This window comes from Piliocolobus tephrosceles, chromosome 17 (assembly GCF_002776525.5).
Source record: "Piliocolobus tephrosceles isolate RC106 chromosome 17, ASM277652v3, whole genome shotgun sequence".
NCBI lineage: Eukaryota > Metazoa > Chordata > Mammalia > Primates > Cercopithecidae > Piliocolobus > Piliocolobus tephrosceles.
In genome coordinates, this window is record NC_045450.1 from 52658270 (window position 1) to 52675023 (window position 16754).

At 52.0% G+C, this 16754-nt stretch overlaps 2 protein-coding genes across 8 annotated transcripts in view; both read left to right on the forward strand.

Annotated features, from left to right (window-relative positions):
* Positions 1-7693: 7693 nt before the first annotated feature.
* THAP11 (THAP domain containing 11) lies at positions 7694-9771 on the forward strand. Its single transcript, XM_023210203.3, has 2 exons — positions 7694-9392; positions 9524-9771. The coding sequence occupies exon 1, from the start codon at positions 8162-8164 to the stop codon at positions 9074-9076; it is 915 nt and encodes a 304-aa protein (XP_023065971.1). The 5' UTR covers positions 7694-8161; the 3' UTR covers positions 9077-9392; positions 9524-9771.
* A 2519-nt stretch (positions 9772-12290) lies between these two features.
* NUTF2 (nuclear transport factor 2) overlaps positions 12291-16754 on the forward strand; it is a 30351-nt gene continuing 25887 nt past the window's right edge. For 3 of the 7 annotated variants that reach the window (XM_023210209.2, XM_023210208.2, XM_023210210.2), the window contains exon 1: positions 12567-13009. Coding sequence is in view for 1 of the 7 variants with exons in the window: in XM_023210204.2 (XP_023065972.1) it covers positions 12400-12539 (140 nt within the window). In the remaining 6 variants the exon portion in view is untranslated. Of the gene's footprint in view, positions 12540-12566; positions 13010-16754 lie in introns of those variants that run through there. The other 4 variants (XM_023210206.2, XM_023210204.2, XM_023210205.2 and 1 more) reach the window with 4 other exon arrangements.

Below are 16754 nucleotides of genomic sequence, written 5' to 3' on the forward strand. Positions count from 1 at the left end.
GTGTTAGCCAGGATGGTCTCGATCTCCTGACCTCGTGATCCGCCCGTCTCGGCCTCCCAAAGTGCTGGGATTACAGGCTTGAGCCACCGCGCCGGGCCAAAAATTGGGTTTTCTTTTGAGACAGAGTTTTGCTCTTGTTGCCCAGGCTGGAGTGCAATGGCCCAATCTCGGCTCACCGCAACCTCCACCTCCCAGGTTCAAGCAATTCTCCTGCCTCAGCCTCCCGAGTAACTGGGATTACAGGCATGCACCACCACACCCCGGTTGATTTTGTATTTTTAATAGAGATGGGTTTTTCTCCATGTTGGTCAGGATGGTCTCAAACTCCTGACCTCAGGTGATCTGCCTGCCTCGGCCTCCCAAAGTGCTGGGATTACAGGCGTGAGCCACCGCACCCAGCCAATAAAAATTGTTAATGCTAGAGATGCTTACCATATTCTGTTAGTGTTTTCCTCCGTATTTTTCACTGACTGACAATCCCCTCACCTTAAGTTTTCATGGCAACTGAATTAGAACTTGGTTTCTGAGTATCCCGTGGAGTTCGCTTTCCCAAAATCTGCACCAAGATCAAGTGTAAATTATCAGATACCTGACACAGGCATGGGCATATTTGTGCTTGTGTTAAAAAAAACTGAGCCAAGAAGTCCAGGCATGGTGGCTCATGCCTGTAATCCCAGCACTTTGGGAGGGTGAGGCAGCGGATCACTTGAGGTCAGGAATTCAAGACTAGTCTGGCCAACACGGTAAAACCCCGTCTCTACTAAAAACATAAAAATTAGCCAGGTGGGCCAGGCGCGGTGGTTCACGCCTGTAATCCCAGCACTTTGGGAGGCCGAGGCGGGTGGATCACAAGGTCAGGCAATCGAGACCACAGTGAAACCCTGTCTCTACTAAAAATACAAAAAATTAGCTGGGCGCAGTGGTGGGCGCCTGTAGTCCCAGCTACTGGGGAGGCTGAGGCAGGAGAATGGCGTGAACCCGGGAGGCGGAGCTTGCAGTGAGCCAAGATCGCGCCACTGCACTCCAGCCTGGGCAACAGAGTGAGACTCCGTCTCAAAAAAAAAAAAAAAAAATTAGCCGGGTGTAGTGGCATACACCTATAATTCCAGCTACTCTGGAAGCTGAGGCAGGAGAATCGCTTGAACCCTGGGAGGCAGAGGTTGTTGAGATCCGGCCACAATACTCCAGCCTGGGCAACTAAGCAAGACTGCATCTCGAAAAAAAAAAAAACAAAAATAAGCAAAAAAATTAGATTATTGCTTCTCAAAATAAGAGAACTGTAGAGAAAAAGCTATCAATATTCCTTGTCATTTAGATCCAATATCTGTGTTATCTGACTCAATTTGCTATCCTTCTGCAGACATATTTCCATGGTTACTACCTAAATGCAGTTGTTTGTTTTTGTTTTTTGTTTTTTTTGAAACGTTCTCCTGCCTCAGTCTCCTGAGCAGCTGGGATTACAGGCAGACACCACCATGCCCAGCTAATTTTTGTATTTTTGTTTGTTTGTTTTTTTTGAGACGGAGTCTTGCTCTGTCGCCCGGGCTGGAGTGCAGTGGCCGGATCTCAGCTCACTGCAAGCTCCGCCTCCCGGGTTTACGCCATTCTCCTGCCTCAGCCTCCCAAGTAGCTGGGACTACAGGTGCCAGCCACCTCGCCCAGCTGGCTTTTTGTATTTTTTAGTAGAGACAGGGTTTCACCGTGTTAGCCAGGATGGTCTCGAACTCCTGACCTCGTGATCCGCCTGTCTCGGCCTCCCAAAGTGCTGGGATTACAGGCATGAGCCACCACACCCGGCCCCAGCCTGCAGTTTTAAATTATTTGTTCATTTTCTGGTAAAACCATGAACTACTGAATAATATGGAAAAAAACAAACTTTTTTTTTTTTTGAGATGGGGTCTCACTTTGTTGCCCAGGCTGGACTGTAGTGCTGCGATCTCAGCTCACTGCAACCTCTGCCTCCTGGGTTCAAGCAATTCTCCCTGCCTCAGCCTCCCAAGTAGCTGGGATTACAGGTGCCTACTACCACGCCTGGCTAATTTTTTTTTTTTCTTTTTTTGAGACGGAGTTTTGCTCTTGTTGCCCAGGCTGGGGTGCAATGGCGTGATCTCGGGTAACCGCAACCTCCGCCTCCTGGGTTCAAGTGATTCTCCTGCCTTAGCCTCCCAAGTAGCTGGGATTACAGGCATGTGCCACCACACCTGGCTGATTTTGTATTTTTAGTAGTGATGGGGTTTCTCCATGTTGGTCAGGCTGCTCTTGAGCTCCCGACCTCAGGTGATCCGCCTGCCTCAGGCTCCCAAAGTGCTGGGATTACAAGCGTGAGCCTCCCTGCCCAGCCTATTTTTTTTTTTTTTTTTTTTTGAGACAGAGTCCCGCTCTGTCGCCCACGCTGGAATGCAGTAGCGCAATCTCGGCTCACTGCAAGCTCTGCCTCCCAGGTTCACACCATTCTCCTGCCTCACCCTCCCGAGTAGCTGGGACTATAGGCACCCACTACCACGCCCGGCTAATCTTTTGTATTTTTAGTACAGATGGGGTTTCACCGTGTTAGCCAGGATGATCTCAATCTCCTGACCTCGTGATCCACCTGCCTCAGCCTACCAAAGTGTTGGGATTGAACCACTGCAAAATTTTTTGTATTTTTAGTAGAGACGGGATTTCGCTATGTTGGCCAGGCTGGTCTCCAACTCCTAACCTCAGGTGATCCGCCCTCCTTGGCCTCCCAAAGTACTGGGATTACAGGCGTTGAGTTACTGCGCCAGGCCTTTTTTTTTTTTTTTTTCTTGAGACAGGGTCTCGCTCTGTCACCCATGCTGGAGTGCAATGGTGGGATCACAGCTCACTGCAGATCTCAACCTTCTGAACTCAAGCCACCCTCCCACCTCAGCCTTCTGAGTAGTTGAAATACCCAGAGTAAGCCACCATGCCCAGCTAATTATTGTATTTTATGTACAGGCAGAGTTTCGCCATGTTGCCTAGGCTGGTCAAACATGTTTCAAAAAAAATTAAAACATGAGCTTTGGCTGGGCGTGGTGGCTCACGCAGGACAATCACTTGAACTCGTAGGGTGGAGGTTGCGGTGAGCCAAGATCGCACTCCAGCCTGAGCGACAGAGTGAGACTCCGTCTCAAAAATAAATAAACAAACCAACCATGAGCTTCATTCTTTGCATAGCAGTATTCTGTTTGTTCACATAATTAAATATTATAATTACTTGTTTTAAAAAAATTACTGGGATGAAGTGAGGCAGGGAGGAGTAAAAGAGAATGGCAGGGCTAAACTAATGTGGGGTCTTGCAAGCTCTGGGAAAGAGTCTGGACATTATTCTTTTTTTTTTTTTTTTTTGAGATGGAGTTTCGCTCTTGTTGCCCAGGCTGGAGTGCAATGGCACCATCTTGACTCAAAGCAACTTCTGCCTCCTGGGTTCAAGCAATTCTCCTGCCTCAGCCTCCCAAGTAGCTGGGATTACAGGCGTGTGCCACCACGCCTGGCTAATTTTGTAATTTTAGTAGAGACAGGGTTTCTCCGTGTTGGTCTTGAACTCCTGACCTTAGGTGATTCGCCCACCTCAATCTCCCAAAGTGCTGGGATTACAGGCATGAGCCACCATGCTCAGTGAGTCTGGACATTATTCTAAATGGAATAGGAAGCCACTGGAGGAATTTAAGCAGAGGTATGACATATCAGATTTTATTTGGCAGCCATGTGAAGGAAAGATTGCAGGAGAGGCAAGATTGGAGGCAGGGAGACATGCGACGAGGTTCTTGCCTTTCTCCAGGGGTGATTAAGACAGAGAATGAGCTGGGCAGTGGAGGTGAAGAGAAAGCCATGCATTCCAGATATGCTTTGAGTTAGAAGATTAAGTGTAGGTGACAGGTGATTTTATGTACTGGAAATTAGAGTTTCATTGGGCATAATTTTAATATTCTGTGCATAAAGAAATTACATCAATTTGGCCTCTCACCACTTTTTGAGCAAGGTGAGTCCTGAGACAGGTAGTTTGAACCATAACAGTTACAATGATCTTTTGCTGAATTTTATCTCTATTACACACGTTTTATAAAAATTTAAACATGGCCAGGCACGGTGGCTCATGCCTGTAATCCCAGCACTTTGGGAGGCCAAGGCAGGCTGATCACCTGAGGTCAGGAGTTCGAGACCAGCCTGGACAACATGAAACCCCATCTTTACTAAAATCACAAAAATTAGCCAGGCATGGTGCACATGCCTGTAGTCCCAGCTACTTGGGAGACTGAGGCAGGAGAATGGCTTGACCCTGGAAGATGAAGGTTGCTGTGAGCTGAGATCGTGCCATTGCACTCCAGTCTATGTGACAGAGTGAGAGTCTGTCTCAAAAAAAAAAAAAAAGGCCAAGTGCGGTGGCTCACACCTGTAATTCCAGCATTTTGGGAGGCTGAGGCAGAATTGATCGAATCCGGGAAGCGGAGGTTGCAGTGAGCCTATATTCTGCCACTTCACTCCAGCGTGACCAAGAACAAAACTCCACCTAAAAAAAAAAACAAAAACCACAAAACAAAAATTAGCTGGGCGTGGTGGTGCACGCCTATAATCCCAGCTACCTGGGAGGCTAAGGCAGGAGAATTGCTTGAACCCAGGAGGCAGAGGTTGCAGTGAGCCAGGATTGCACCACTGCACTCCAGCCTGGGCAACAGAGTGAGACATCCTCTAAGAGAAATAAAAATAAAAATAAAATAAATAAATAGGCTGGGCGCGGTGACTCATGCCTGTAATCCCAGCACTTTGGGAGGCCAAGGTGGGTGGATCACATGAGGTCAGGAGTTGGAGACCAGCCAGTCTAACATGGTGAAACCCTGTCCCTACTAAAAATACACAAAATTAGCTGTGCATGGTGCCCGGCGCCTGTAATCCAAGCTACTTGGGAGGCTGAGGCAGGAGACTCTCTTGAATCCAGGAGGTGGAGGTTGCAGTGAGCCGAGATCACACCACTACACTCCAGCCTGAGCAACAAGAACGAAACTCCATCTCAAATAAATAAATACATAAACAAACATGTAATATGTGTGTTCATGTTTATGCTGTTGTATAAATGATTCACCCAAATGAATGTGTATCTTTTACCAGGGGCTACCCATAGTAGAGAACTCATTTCTGGATTTTTTCTGGATTTCTGGATTTATATTTTTAGTAGAGACGGAGTTTCATAATGTCGGCCAGACTGGTCTCGAACTCCTGACCTCAAGTAATCCGCTTGCCTTGGCCTCCCAAAGTGCTGCGATTACAGTCCTGAGCCACCAAGCACAGCCTTTTTTTTTTTTTTTTTCTTTTTTTGAGACAGAGTCTCGCACTGTCACCTGGGCTGGAGTGCAGTGGTGTGATCTCGGCTCACTGCAACCTCGACCTCCTAGGTTCAAGCGATTCTCCTGCCTCAGCCTCTCGAGTAGCTGGGATTACAGGTGCCTGAGACAACGCCCGGCTAATTTTTTTGTATTTTTAGTAGAGACGGGGTTTCACTATATCAGCCAGGCTGGTCTCAAATTCCTGACCTCGTGATCCACCCGCCACGGCCTCCTAAAATGCTGGGATTACAGGTGTGAGCCACCGCGTCCGGCCCTATTTTGTTTTTATGTCAAATACTATAATTAGAAATAATGTATATTAGGTTTCCATTTTATGCCTGTCACCTGCTACCAGGAGAGAAAAAATGAGGAGTGAGAGGTGAAAGGGTAAAGAAAGACAAGAAAAATTGGGAGGAGACCAAGATCATGTCTTTTGTGGGAATATGGATGGAGCTGGGGGCCATTATCCTTATCAAACTAATGCAGGAACAGAAAACCAAATACCACATATTCTCACAAGTGTGAGTTAAATGATGAGAACTCATGAACACAAAGAAGGGAACAACAGACACTGGGGTCTACTTGAGGGAGGGGGGTGGGAGGAGAGAGAGGAGCAGAAAAGATAACTATTGGGTACTGGGCTTAATACCTGGGTGATGAAATAATCTGTACAACAAATCGCAGTGACACGACTTCACCTATGCAATAAATCTTCACACGTACCCCCGAACCAAAAATAAAAGTTTTTTAAAAATTGGGAGAAGGGCCGGGCGCGGTGGCTCAAGCCTGTAATCCCAGCACTTTGGGAGGCCGAGACGGGCGGATCACGAGGTCAGGAGATCAAGACCATCCTGGCTAACACGGTGAAACCCCATCTCTACTAAAAAAATTACAAAAAACTAGCCGGGCGCGGTGGCGGGCGCCTGTAGTCCCAGCTACTTGGAAGGCTGAGGCAGAAGAATGGCCTGAACCCGGGAGGCAGAGGTTGCAGTGAGCTGAGATCTGGCCACTGCACTCCAGTCTGGGTGACAGAGCGAGACTCCGTCTCAAAAAAAAAAAAAAAAAAAAAAAAAAAAAAAAAATTGGGAGAAGGAAGAACTCAGCAGAGGAGGGCTAGTTTGCAGGTAATTCCCCTGAAGGACTGCCTGGCCCCTCCCTGGCTTTCCACAACATTTTGTGTTCTTTAAAACATTTTCCCCGGCCAGGCGCTGTGATCCTAGCTCACGCCTGTAATCCTAGCACTTTGGGAGGCCGAGGCTGGTGGATTACCTGAGCTCAGGAGTTCGGGACCAGCCTGGGAAACATGGTGAAACCCCTTCTCTACTGAGAAAAAAAAAAAAAAAAAAATAGCCGGGCATGGCGGCGTGCGCCTGTCGTCCCAGCTACTCGGGAGGCTGAGGCAGGAGAATTGCTTGAACCCAGGAGGCGGACGTTGCTGTGAGCCGGTATCTCACCACTGCACTCCAACCTGGCGACAGAGTGAGACTCCTTTACACACACACACACAAATTTGCCTCAAATAAGTTGAGGTGGGGGGACGTGTATTGTTACAATGCAAATCCTTTCGCATTAAATCCTTTAATAGCTCTCAGTGTGGCCTGCAGAATAAAACCCCAAATCCTTAACATGTCCCAGTTTGGTATTTTCCTACGCTTGGTCGACCCGGGCCACCCCCTTCCAGGTTCTTTAAGGGCGGAGCCTAGCTCTTTTCTGCCATGTGGCCTTACAGACTGGTTCCCGGGACAAGAACTGGGTACTTCTCCCTACCCAAGCTTTCGTTCGTTTTTTATTCCTGGCCACCCCCCTCCCCCCCTCCCATTTCTCTGCTCTCCTGTTCATTCCTTTAGAGCGATTACTTTCTGTGAGTAGACATCCATTCGCGTGCATTCAGACCTATTATCCAAAAGACAGACGCTCATCCGTCTAGGCAGTCAGCTCCAAGAGAGGAGCCCAGTCGGTCTGACTCCCGGAAACTCCGTGCACTGGGTCAGCCACATAGTAGGCGTCTTTTGGAGACTTTGTTTAGGTCAGTGAGTCAACGCAGGCAGCAGCTGAATCAGAAGAGTCCCCAACGCAGACAAAGGGGCTCCTGAGACCGTTCGGGGCGCCGAGGCCCAGGTTTCGTCTCCCTCTGCTGCAGCAATGCCGTCGACTCAAAGGCACTCAGGGCTGGGGAACTGGTTCTGGCAAACAGCACAATCTCGCCCGAATCCTGGTCCGCAGTAACTCGATCTTTCCCTTAGGCGGCGCTTCTGGTCGCAGGCGCCCAGTTGAGCGCGAGGCATCACGGGATTTGTAGTCTCCATGGGCATATACCCACCGCGCTTGCGCACCGGTGAGGCGCGCACCGCCCCGCTCCACGCCCCTATCAGGATTCCGGTCCTCGTAAGGAGCAGTCCAGGCGACAGCCTTCCAACCTAATAAGCCTCTCTTGCCCGCCGGGGACAAGCCGGGCTGGAGAAAGAATCTGGTCTTCGGAGGCTGGCGCAGTGCCTTGGAAGGCGGCCGGAATCCGCACACACCCGCCCCGGAAGTGAGCGGCTCCTGGCGCAGGGCATTGTGGGGGGCGTAGTCTCTTTCTCAGGCGGTCCTTCGCGGCGTCCCCGGGGCCGACTCCCGAGCGCAGGCGGGCAGCCAGGCGGGCGGCGCGGCGCGGGCCTGCAGGAAGCGTATTCTGGGCACGGGGCGCCGGCCGGGCCGGCTGCGCCGAGCGGCAGTGGTGGGATACCTCCCAAGGCCTCGCGCGGCGCCGCCCGTCGAGGGGCGGGCGGCGGCGGAGCCACTGGGCCGTCGAAGGGCGCAGGAGGCCGGTGGGCCGGGCCGGGCCGCGAGGCGCAGCCATGCCTGGCTTTACGTGCTGCGTGCCAGGCTGCTACAACAACTCGCACCGGGACAAGGCGCTGCACTTCTACACGTTTCCAAAGGACGCTGAGTTGCGGCGCCTCTGGCTCAAGAACGTGTCGCGTGCCGGCGTCAGTGGGTGCTTCTCCACCTTCCAGCCCACCACAGGCCACCGTCTCTGCAGCGTTCACTTCCAGGGCGGCCGCAAGACCTACACGGTACGCGTCCCCACCATCTTCCCGCTGCGCGGCGTCAATGAGCGCAAAGTAGCGCGCAGACCCGCTGGGGCCGCGGCCGCCCGCCGCAGGCAGCAGCAGCAGCAGCAGCAGCAACAACAGCAGCAGCAGCAGCAGCAACAGCAGCAGCAGCAGCAGGCGTCACCCTCTGCCTCCACTGCCCAGCTGCAGCCGAACCTGGTGTCTGCTTCCGCGGCCGTGCTTCTTACCCTTCAGGCCGCTGTAGACAGCAGTCAGGCTCCGGGATCCGTGCCGCCGGCGCCCATCACTCCCACTGGAGAAGACGTGAAGCCCATCGATCTTACAGTGCAAGTTGAGTTTGCAGCCACAGAGGGCGCAGCCGCTGCGGCCGCCGCGTCGGAGTTACAGGCTGCTACCGCAGGGCTGGAGGCTGCCGAGTGCCCTATGGGCCCCCAGTTGGTGGTGGTAGGAGAAGAGGGTTTCCCTGATACTGGCTCCGACCATTCGTACTCCTTGTCGTCAGGCACCACGGAGGAGGAGCTCCTGCGCAAGCTGAATGAGCAGCGGGACATCCTGGCGCTGATGGAAGTGAAGATGAAAGAGATGAAAGGCAGCATTCGCCACCTGCGTCTCACCGAGGCCAAGCTGCGCGAAGAACTGCGCGAGAAGGATCGGCTGCTTGCCATGGCTGTCATCCGCAAGAAGCATGGAATGTAAACTGGTGTCCCGGCGGCCTGCTGGACTCCCAGACCCCATCCAGCCAGGGGACTGCAGGCCATTGTTGAACTCCTCTATACTCCTGGGGCACTGGCTGACAGTACTGAGGCTTAAGGCAGCTGGACTCTCTTGCTGGTGACCTGGCATCCTCAACTGTTTCCTCCTGAAGTGGAAGCTGGGGCCTTAGACTCTGCCCTGGTGACACCAGCAATTATGACTTTGTCTACCCTTCCTCCCCAGTTATTGTTGCAGATTCTGGTTAAGCAGAGGCTTCAGAACCACTGAACTTGAAACTTACCCTCTAGGGATGCAGGTGGTATGTCCAGGGACTATGGGTTTGGGATAAACCATACCTTAAGGTTGGTCAGCAGTCAGACAACTCTAATATGTGTAGTGATAAGAGATTCAAGTAACATCAGTTCTCCTTTTCATGCTTTTCCTTCCCAGGTGCAGCCTGTGATTCTGATGGGGACTGGTAAATCTGTGCCTCTGCTTCCTAGGATTTATTTTCCCAGGAGACCATTTACAAGGGGATCTGGATGACCTGCTGATGGAGATCCAGCTTGCCAGGGACTTAGGTTTATCCTGTTTTGTTTGCTACTGGTTACAAATTCTATTTTCTGTACAATTAGTCAGACTAAAGTTTTCACTGTGTTTGTTTGGCAAAACAAATTAAACAAAAAGTAAGGTTTTTATTTGGGTCTCGCCATTTTATTTTTACAAAAACATAGTTAAGTGTCCTTGAAACATGGGGAAATAGGCCTCAGCCTATTTGAAAGACCAGGCTGACCCTGAAAGTAGAGATGCTTCAGTGACCAGGTTTTTCCAAAAATGGACCCTAAGCACACGGATCCTGGCCTTACAAGGTCCTCACAGAGTTCCTGGCCCAGGTCACCCTAAAGAGTTTGGAAACTGCACCAAATGGGCCCAGTTTGTCCGTGGGTTATCTCCCTGTATCCTTTCAACAAGAAGGACCAAACTGGTAACTAAACTATATTGTGATGGTTCGCCTCTGAGGGTTTTGAATTCTCAGCTGGGATTGAATTTTGCTCACCATGACATCCCTTAGGCTTAGCACAGCCTCTGGTATGCATGTGCATGGAGTTACGCTACGAACCAGTAAGACCACAGCTGGAGCTAGCCAGAGCTTCTTTAGGCACAAGGACTCTTGTATAGATACCTTGGCCTTGGTACACCTTTGGTGTGACAGATCTGTATTCACAGAGGGCATTAAGAAGTTGGGAGGTGTGATCCCTTGACTCATTTTCTTGGTTGCCTCTATTTTTTTTTTTTTTTTTTTTTTTTTGAGATGGAGCTTTGCTCATGTCGCCCGGGCTGGAGTGCAATGGTATGATCTCAGCTCACTGCAACCTCTGCCTCCTGGCTTCACGCAATTCTCCTGCCTCACCCTCTGGAGTAGATGGGATTACAGGCGCCGGCCACCACATCTGGCTGATTTTTGTATTTTCAGTAGAGACAGGATTTCACCATGTTGGCCAGGCTGGTGGAACTCCTGACCTCAGGTGATCCGCCTGCCTCTGCCTCCCAAAGTGCTGAGATTATAGGTGTGAGCCACCCGCCCAGCTTCTATCTTTTCTTAGATTGGATATTGAAGGGGCAAGGATGACATTGTTTTCGTCTGTAGCTCCAAGTAATTTAGCTCAAAGCCAGTGTCTCATGGTGAATGCCTTTAAAGCTGTGGGTTTACTGTGGGTGGTGGGGTACAAATAGAGACTTTCAGACCCCATAAAATATGACTCCTGTTACTTATGGACAAAGCCATCTGCCTGGGGACTTCTTGCCTGTGGCAACATGCTGGAATGGTCCTAAAACTCAAGTCTCTGTTTCCCTTCTAGTCCCTTAGCACTGAGTTGGGAAAGAAGTCTGGTGGATAAGAAGGGGTGAAACATAGGTTGTGTGGGTGCCTGGTTGGGGGATGGACTGGAACTCTGCCTTCCTAGGGTTAGATCTGGCTGGCAATCAGGTGGTGGAAGCACAGCAGTGCCCTTTGTTGCTCCTATTGGGCCAGTCTCTTATCTTCCGGGTTTCCTTCCTTGGAGTGAGGCCTTTTCCAGGCTGTAGCCATGCTCTTCAGTGCATCCTTGAGCTCCTGTTTATTGAAGGGACTTCTGCTGTTTCTGCCTTGCCTCCCTTGAGGCTCTCAACAGTACTCCCTGGACCCTCTCTGGTGTTTAGAGGTTATGGGCAGTGTTTTGGCTTCTTAGGGAGAAGAAGACAGTTCACAGAGCAATGGAGATCCCAGATGCAGATGTACAAGTGGGGCAATGCAGAGTTCTCACTAGCTGAGTAGTAAGCATCTAGTCTGGCAAAGTGTAATGTTGACAGACCTGAGATTTAAAAAACAAGCGTGGTCCGGTCATCTCTTGGAGGGGTAGCCTAGGGGTGGGTAAAGGTGCAAAACTCTTCTGGAAGAACATGAGTACTGAGAGATCTCCGGCCAGGAGGGAAGGCTAGGAGTTGCCTGGAGAGGCCTTGCAGCCATTTCCCTTACCTGTGGTACCCCAGGTTGGCTGCAGATGTCTTTGCCAAGCACAGGTCTGACCTAGAGACTGGCCTTACCACAAATGCTTGTGTTACCAAGGAAACGATGAAATCGGCGTTGAAAGGAAAGGGCAATGGGTAGGAAGAGAACTGTTTACAATCTGGTCACTTAAATCAGGGAAATTTTGGGTGAGTCAGTTATTTCTTTCCTCATTAATAAAAATGAAACACTTAGCTGCTCTGTCTGCTGCAAAAAAACCTTACAGAATGTTTTGGGGACCCCTGACTGTAGAAGTTTGAGGGTAACCTCTCCAGCCAAGCCCCACCTGAGGGACATCTGAGTCTCCTGCTCGAAACCAGCTTTGGGCCCAGCTCGCCTAGGGGCAGGCGAACGAATGTTACAATTGCAAGAGCTTTGCGTTCCGCCCGGGATGGTTAAGGCCACACAGCTCGGAAGAGCAGCAGCGGCAGCCACAGCCCCAAGGGGAAGGGGTTTCGTGAGCGGAAACGGCCCAGGGGCCCAGGGAGGGGCAGCTGGGCCAGCTTGGGGCCGGGCTGGGCTCCCACGGAGGCGGGGCCAACCCCCACCCCAGTGCACAGACCGGGCGGGGCCAAGCCAGCTGAGACCTGGCAACAACTGAGCCCTGACCCTAGCCTGGCGCCAACCTCCAGTGTTCCAGAGGCTTCCACTAGACCACAATTCTCAGGGGCTTGCCCCGGCAGCCTCCCTCCCTGGCTTAGCCTCACCTCCCGCGCTGCGGGCCGTGTCTGGGCCTCCGCGCATAGCACACCGGGAATTGTAGTTTTCTCTCGGCGTGCTCATGCCGGAAAGGGGGGGCGGTGGGACTGCGTCTCCCAGAGTGCAGCGGGGCGGGCGAAGGAAGGCAGGGGGGAAGGGACAGTCGGTCGCAGACCGCGCTGGGTTGCCGCCGCCGCTGCCGCCATCGTGCCAGCCCCTCGGGTGAGTGTCGGGGCCAGCACGCCGGGGCGGGGGCTGGGCCGCAGGAGCCGCTCTCCGGGCTGCCGGGAGGCTCCGCTGAGAGTCCCCGGGCGGCCCCTCCCCTCCCCCCCCCCGGCGGCCCGAAGCCGCGCGGGGCCCGGGCCATGTGTCGAGCGCGGCTCCGCCTCCCGCCGGTCCTGTGAGGCGGCGGCCGGGGGGAACGCAGAGAGAGCCAGCCAGGCGCCTATCTGGGCCGTACCGTGCTGGTGGCTGGTGCACTGGCCTGCGCCATGGCCGGGCCTTTTTCTCTAGTCGGGACCATCCGGATGGGGCCTTAGGGCCCCGCCCCGTCTAGCCTGGCCCGGCCTGCGCGAGCCCCGCAAGCTCTGCAGGCTTGCTAGCGGGCAGACCCCAGTCCCACGTCCTGCTACCCACCTACGAAGGATCCGGGGATGGGCAGCGCCACCCGGCCCGCTCCAGAGTCAGCATGGGTAAGGGCGCCCGCCTGCCGCAGCCGGGGCTTGGGCCCCTCACCCTGTTCCCGACCATAGCCCGGCCGGGGTGTAGGTGAACGCCCCCTGCTTGTCTGCCCCTCGGGAGTGTACGTTTCTTACCGCTCCCTCTGTGGAGCCCGTACTAGAGTTCTCGCAGGGAGGGCAGGGTCAGGGAATATGAGGCGGGAGGGGATTCCACGGGAGACTTCACCCCTGCCTGGGCCTGATGGGGTGAGGCGGCTCCTGGCGGGTAGGCCCAGCCCACGCCCTTCTCTATCAGTGACCAGGCCCCAGCGGCAACATGGAATTGCCCCGCAGGAGAGGATGACTTCGTAATAATGGGATGTTAAGGTGGGATTTAATGCACGGGAAAGTAGAATTCAGGCCTGAGGTTCTTGAGCCTAGTGCTAAACCAAAACCTAGGCTGGAAGGGGCCTTGGTGTGGAGCATGTAGATTTCAGACTTTGTGGGGCCCTTCCGAAGCTTGGGCGGCAGAACTAGGGCTGGAAGCTGCAGAAAGTCTGGCTTCCCCTCACTTGCTTGCTCACTTCCCAACAACTGGAGCCGCCTATAAACAGGCAGGAACGTGGTTGCTTTATGAAATTGCCCTTACTGCTGCCATCAGAGACCCTACTGAGTTCTGGGAGAAGGGTTATCTTTGACCAGAGAATACTATCCTGATAGCCTTTGTCAAGGCGCTTCTGATTGAGAGATGGTAAATTTAGGAACCAGTCCAGAGAAGATCTTGGAACTAGGGGAGAGATGGCATGTAAAGCCTTGATTTCTCTGAGCCGCAGTCTTTCCAGAGACTAAAGAAGCAGCTCAGGCCTGGCGCGGTGGCTCACGCCTGCAATCCCAGCACTTTGGGAGGCCAAGGCCAGCGAATCACCTGAGGTCAAGAGTTCCAGACCAGCATGGCCAACATGGCGAAAGTGCATCTCTACTGAAAATACAAAAATTAGCTGGACGTGGTGGTGCACGTCTGTAATGATAGCTACTCAGGAGACTGAGGCAGGAGAATTGCTTGAACCCGGGAAGTGGAGATCGCAGTGACCTGAGATCACGCCACTGCACTCCAGCCTGGGTGACAGGGCAAGACTCTGTCTTAAAAAAAAAAAAAGCTGGGTATGGTGGCGCGCACCTGTAATCCCAGCTAGCTACTCGGGAGGTTGAGGCAGGAGAATCACTTGAATCCGGGAGGCAGAAGTTGCAGTGAGCAGAGAGCATGCCACTGCACTCCAGCCTGGGCGACAGAGCAAGACTCCCTCCCCCAATAAATAAATAAATAAATAAGAGGCAGCAGCTCAATCTCTGCAGCTCTGGCCTCAGAAGCAAGCAGAATATCAGGGCTCTTAGAAGGGCTGATTGAGACCCAAGGTGAAGAAAGCAACTGCCCCTACATTTTTTTTTCTTCCCCCTTGAGTATTTTCCCAGGTAATGTTTTTCTGGTCATTTCTGGTCACTTCTTCCAAGTACTCTTGACTTAGATGTTTTCTTGCATATGAATTGCTCTGCCCAGTTATTTTCCCTGGTCGGGAAGAACAGGCAAGGATGCTGCTCAGATCTTACCAAACCCTGCCTTCTCTCTGGATTTAACTTTCCTAGTCCATGTTCTGGCCCATGAGGACATGGAAATCAGGTTCATCCAAGAGGGACTACCCACAGGACAATGAGGTGAAATCTAGAACTAGAAGCAGTTAATTCAAGACTCTCCGTAGATTGTCTGGATTGGTACTTTCTAGGACACAGATTTCAGGTGAGCTGGCTTGTGGCTCTGGCTTAGTTTGCGTATTTCGTGGCCCTGGGTGGCTTGACCAAGAGAGTTTTTTGTTTGTTTGTTTGTTTCTTTAGATACAGTCTCGCTCTGTCACCCAGACTGTAGTGCTGTGGTGCAATCTCGGCCCACTGCAACCTCTGCCTCCTGGGTTCAAACAATTCTCCTGCCTCAGCCTCCCGAGTAGCTGGAACTACAGGTGCATACCACCATACCTGGCTAATTTCTGTATTTTTATTAGAGATGGGGTTTCACCATATTTGTCAGGCTGGTCGAACTCCTGGCCTCAGGTGATCTACCTGCGTTGGCCTCCTAAAGTGTTGAGATTACAGGTGTGAGCCACCACGCCTCCAGGTTGGAGTACAGTGGCTCAGTGGTGGCCAACTGTAGCCTCGACCTCCTGGGCTCAAGTAATCCTCCCTTTCAGTCTCCCAAGTAGCTGGGACTGCAGGCATGTATTACTACAATAAAAAATTACAAATTTTTTATTTTTTATTTTATTTTATTTATTTATTAGACAGAGTCTTGGTCTTTCGCCCAGGCTGGAGTGCAATGGCACGATCTCAGCTCACTGCAACCTCCGCCTCCGGGGTTCAAGCGACTCTCCTGCCTCAGCCTCCCGAGTAGCTGGGACTACAGGGGCACGCCACCACGCCTGGCTATTTTTGTAATTTTAATAGAGACGGGGGTTTCACCATATTGGTCAGGCTGGTCTTGAACTCCTGACCTCAGGTGATCCACCTGCCTTGGCCTCCCCAAAGTGCTGGAATTACAGGCGTGAGCCACTGATCCCAGCCTAATTTTATTTTTATTTTTTGTAGTGATGTGATCTCCATATATTGCCCAGGCTGGTCTCAAACTCCTGAGTTCAAGTGATACTCCCACCTCAGCCTCCCAAAGTGCTGGGATTACAGACGTGAACAATTGCCCAATGATCACAAGGGTTTTCCTCAGGATGAAAAAGATACTTTTCCTTCTCCAAGGTTACTCAAGAGTAGGAGGAATTCAAGTGCCTCCCTCTCATTCCAACCTCTAGAAGTTCCCTGTAACTTCTTTGTCTGAGGTCAGCTAGCCATCGCTAGGCATCCTGATCCTGATAATTTGTTAACGTTTCTGGAACTTGGCAGGCCATCTGGGTCTCAGATATAAGAGAAGTGCCCTGAGGTTCTCCAGGATCTATCTGCATCCTCTGTTCATGTAAGGCTGACCTGGAAGTGGGACCTGGCGTGCGGTGGTTGGGATTTGGCTGCACAAGGATGAGGCGGGATATCAAGATGCTTCAGTTCTCAATTAGCTCAGAATTATGTCCTTTCATGTATAGAGGCCTATCTGCCTATCACTTTTTTTTTGAGCCAGAGTCTTGCTCTGTTGCCCAGGCTGGAGTGCAGTGGCGCCATCTTGGCTCATTGCAATCTCCGCCTCTTGGGTTCAAGCGATTCTCCTGCCTCAGCCTCCCGAGTTACAGGCACCCACCACCACACCCGGCTAATTTTTGTATTCTTAGTAGAGATGGGGTTTCACCATATTCGCCAGGCTGGTCTTGAACTCCTGACCTCAAGTGACCCACTCGCCTCGGCTGCCCAAAGTGCTAGGATTACAGGTGTGAGCCACGGCGCCTGGCTGAGCCCATCTCTTCTCTCTGAGCCATGTCTTGTTTTATTCTGTTGCCTTTGGAGTTGGTGGTTTGGGAGGGGAAGAATTACTTAAGAGAGACACAGACTAGGCAGGGTGCGGTAACTCACGCCTGTAATCCCAGCACTTTGGAAGGCCAAGGCGGGCAGATCAGGAGGTCAGGAGTTCGAGACTAGCCTGGCCAATATAGTGAAACTCTGTTTCTATTAAAAATACAAAAATTAGCCAAGCATGGTGGCGGGTGCCTGTAATCCCAGCTACTTAGGAGGCTGAGGCAGGAGAATCGCTTGAACCCAGGAGGAGGTTGCAGTGAGCCAAGATTGTGCCACTGCACTC

Excerpts from the sequence above, each read along its gene's own strand:
- THAP11 (XM_023210203.3), top strand. The coding sequence starts at position 8,162 with ATGCCTGGCTTTACGTGCTGCGTGCCAGGCTGCTACAACAACTCGCAC.